This window comes from Geospiza fortis, unplaced genomic scaffold (genome assembly GCF_000277835.1).
Source record: "Geospiza fortis unplaced genomic scaffold, GeoFor_1.0 scaffold599, whole genome shotgun sequence".
NCBI classification, from domain to species: Eukaryota; Metazoa; Chordata; class Aves; order Passeriformes; family Thraupidae; genus Geospiza; species Geospiza fortis.
The window spans coordinates 273,742-277,143 of NW_005054605.1; the positions used below are offsets into that span (position 1 = coordinate 273,742).

The window sequence follows — 3,402 nt, forward strand, 5'->3', positions numbered from 1 at the left end:
TGGGCCCTACCATCCTCAGGGTGTCCCTCGGTGCTCAGCCCCTCACGCCCCACGTCTGGCAGCACTGCTGTGACCTTCTTGAGCCGCGTGTGGGACTTGCGCTGCCGCACCATGAACCCACCGATGCCTGGGGGGCAGAGAAGGAGTGGGGATCACAATGGGGTCACAGAAGAGCCTGGAAGGGTTCAGGGCCTGCTGGACACTGCAGGACACTCACCAGGCCGGTACGGTTTGCGCTTCCTCTTCTTGCACTCCTCAGGGTCCTCCAGCCCCTTCCCTGAGTCCCCATCGGCTCCAACGTCGCGGTCAGGGCTGGCTGGAGCCTCCAGCTTGATCTCACACTCCATGTGCTCCACACCCACTGCTGGGGGGTGCACGTTAGTGGGACCCCCTGACACCCCAACGCTGCCACCCCCCAGCTCTCCCAGCAGGAACACCCACCGTCAGCTTTGAGCAGCTCATCGGTGTCCAGGTCACCGTCCTTCTTGTCCTCAGGGCCCAGGGGGTCGCCCCCCTCCAGCCCCCCGTCCCCGTTGAGGGTGCCCGGGCGGCCCTTGCGCTGCCGCCGCTTGTGCAGGGGTGACAGGGTCAGGTTGCGCAGCACGGCCATCCCCGTCTCCGTCAGCCACACGCCCTCGAAGCGGAAATACTGGGGCTCTGAGGGGACAAACGCCAGCGTTGGGGACAAATGGCAACGCTGGGTGCGTGGCCAGAAGATGGCACAGCATTAGGAACGCCAGCAGGGCACTGCACGTACCTGGATCCTTGGCTTTGATCATCTCTGCAGAAGGCGCGGGCACTGTGGCAGGAAAGAAGAGGAGCAGGTGAGTCCCCACACCCCTCAAACACCCCCCAAATCCCCCAGAGCTCCCCCTGCCCCATGAGCTCACCGGGTTTGACCACGTAGGGCTGGCAGGCGCTGCAGTCGAAACCTTCATCCGCAGCCTGCTCCACCTCCTCCTCAGTGAAGAGGCTGTCACACGCAGCATGCAGCCACCTGGGGAAAGCATGGGGACCCATAACACACCACAGCCTCCCTGGGAGGACCCCAAATTTGAGTCCCTGGAGCCCAGGGCACGGTGCTCACCGATCGCAGTGCCGGCACTGGATGAGCAGATCGTCCTCCACGTATTTCTCACGGCAGAAGGGGCACACCACCAGGCTGGCACAGGGTGCACAGTGGGTGTAGTTGTTCTGCCACTCGCAGTGGAAGCCAGGGGATGCAGCCCCACACTGCACACAGCACACACACCTGCAGAGAGGCATTCCAGGCGTCAGCACCCCTAACTTTAAACCCCAAATTTGATTCCCGTGGCTCCCTCCTTGTGTCCCCCACTCACCACTTGCACTTCCAGCCGCCCTTGGGCACGGTCTGCAGCGGGGGGTCCAGGCAGTAGGTGTGGTAGCTGATGTCGCAGTCGTCGCAGAGCAGCAGGCGCGAGGGGTCCGAGGCTTTGCCGCACACCTCGCACACGATGCACTCCACGCAGCGCCAGCCCTTCAGCAGCATCACCTTGGTGATCTGGGGACACGGGAGGGCACCCACGTGAGCCCTGGGCATGGCCACGGGGGTCCCCAGGCTCGCTGTGGCTGTGGGGGACCCCACATGCACACCCCAGGGCTTGGCATGGACACGCCAGAGCACAGCTCAACACACAAGACATGCCAGGCACGACCTTGTGCATCTTTGGGGGGCACAGCACAGTTCTGGGGTGGGGCTGGGGGTCCTGGGCCCCCTCCTCACCTTGCTGTTGACACAGTAGGGGTGGTAGCACTGGGAGCACTGGGAGCAGGCGAGCAGGTGCCCCTCGGCCCCGCGCCCAAAGCTGCCGCACACCACGCACATGTCCTGAGGGGGAGAGGTTGTGAGTGAGGAGACACAGCTGGCAGAGGAGAGACAGAATCTGTCCATCTGTCCATCCTGTCACGCCCTGGTTACCTGCATGAGCACAAACTTGTCAGTGTTGGAGAAGAGGACGACTGTGTTCTGCATGGTGTCATCATCGTCCTCATCCTCCTCCTTGCTGGGCGAGCTCTCCACGTCAGCGAGCTGAGGACAGAGAGGGAGGCTCAGCACTGAGGACACCCTCTCTGTGCAGTCTGGGGGCACCAGGAAGATGCAGGGCCAGCACAACCCCTCCCCAGGGGGAAGCTCTGTACCTGCCCTATTTTTTGTGGTGAAGCTCCCAGACTCAGCAAAGGCACAGGCATGAGACCCCATAAGACCCCAACCCACCCCACATTAAGGCCTCTTAAGTCTCTCCAAGGGAGGGATGATAGGGAAGGGGATGGGGGAGACTCTCAACAGCTCAAGGATTCCCTGGAGCCCACCCCTGCCCCAGCCCAGCCTTACTGCTAAGGTGTCAACAGACGAGGTGGTCGACTTCAGGCGTGCACGGCCTCGGCCCCGGCCCCCGTGGGAGCCACCTCGGGGGCGTCTCCGCCCTGGGAAGCTGCTGCTGCGACCCTGTGGCCAAGGGGAGAGGGGACTTACAGCACTGGGAGGCCCAGTGGGACCCCCATGCCAGGGCAGCAGAGGGGCACTGCCCCCATCCCACGCCACCACACACTCAGCCCTCTCCTACTTGCTGCCCAGTGAGGGGATGTGGCCCCAGCAGGGTGCTCAGGGTGAGGGGTCCCCCCAAAATTGTGGTGAGTGGGGTCCCCCTATACCTGCTTGACACGGGAGCGCCCCGGGGAGCTGCGGCGCCGGCTCTTGTCGCCGTCCCCCTTGGCTGCTGGCTCGAAGAGCAGCGAGTCATCGGTCTCAGCACCCAGCGGCAGTGAGCCGGCGTCCTCCTTCTGCAGGCTGGCATCAGCCGAGGCCGGGCCCAGCTCAGGGGACAGAGACCCCCCACCCTCAGGGTCTGGGGACCCCAGCAGTGGCTCTGAGCCGGGGAAGCTGCTGCTTGTGTCCCCCTGGCTCAGGTTGGAGATCTCGTTGAGGATGTCGGGCCGTGGGCGCAGCGCGGGGGGCTCGGGGCACCCCTCGTCCCCGTGGCCCAGCAGCTTCTCGCCGGTAGTGCACACCTCCATGGGGGTCTCAGGGCCCAGCTCCTCCGGTTCCAGGAGCAGGGGGGAACCCGAAGGGGACCCCTTGGCTTCAGGGTCCCCCCCAGCCCGGCTTTCTTCCAGGGCATCCTCCTCACTGAGTGGTGGGGAGCTTCCACTGGTGCCCTCCCTCTCCAGCCTTGGTGCTTCTTCTTCCTCCTCTTCCTCCTCCTCAGGCAGGCTTGGGAAGGGCCCCAGCTCAGGGGCTGGGCTGCCCTGGGGGGCATCTCCAGGGGGGCTGGCTAGGGACTCCCCCTCGCCACCGGCCATCTCCATCTCCTCATCCTCAGGGGGCTCGGCGGGGGCCAGGGTGACAGCAGGGGAGCCCAGGGGGGGCGGGGGGGAGCCCGC

General features: G+C 65.1%; 1 protein-coding gene across 1 annotated transcript in view; it reads right to left on the reverse strand.

Annotated features, from left to right (window-relative positions):
• KMT2D (lysine methyltransferase 2D) overlaps positions 1–3,402 on the reverse strand; it is a 29,094-nt gene that overhangs the window by 22,343 nt on the left and 3,349 nt on the right. Inside the window, 11 exon segments of the mRNA XM_031064566.1 lie at positions 11–127; positions 218–361; positions 442–657; positions 758–799; positions 891–997; positions 1,088–1,252; positions 1,341–1,522; positions 1,745–1,849; positions 1,940–2,050; positions 2,354–2,467; positions 2,674–3,402. The exon segment at positions 2,674–3,402 is cut by the window's right edge and continues 275 nt beyond it. Coding sequence (XP_030920426.1) covers positions 11–127; positions 218–361; positions 442–657; positions 758–799; positions 891–997; positions 1,088–1,252; positions 1,341–1,522; positions 1,745–1,849; positions 1,940–2,050; positions 2,354–2,467; positions 2,674–3,402 — 2,032 coding nt within the window.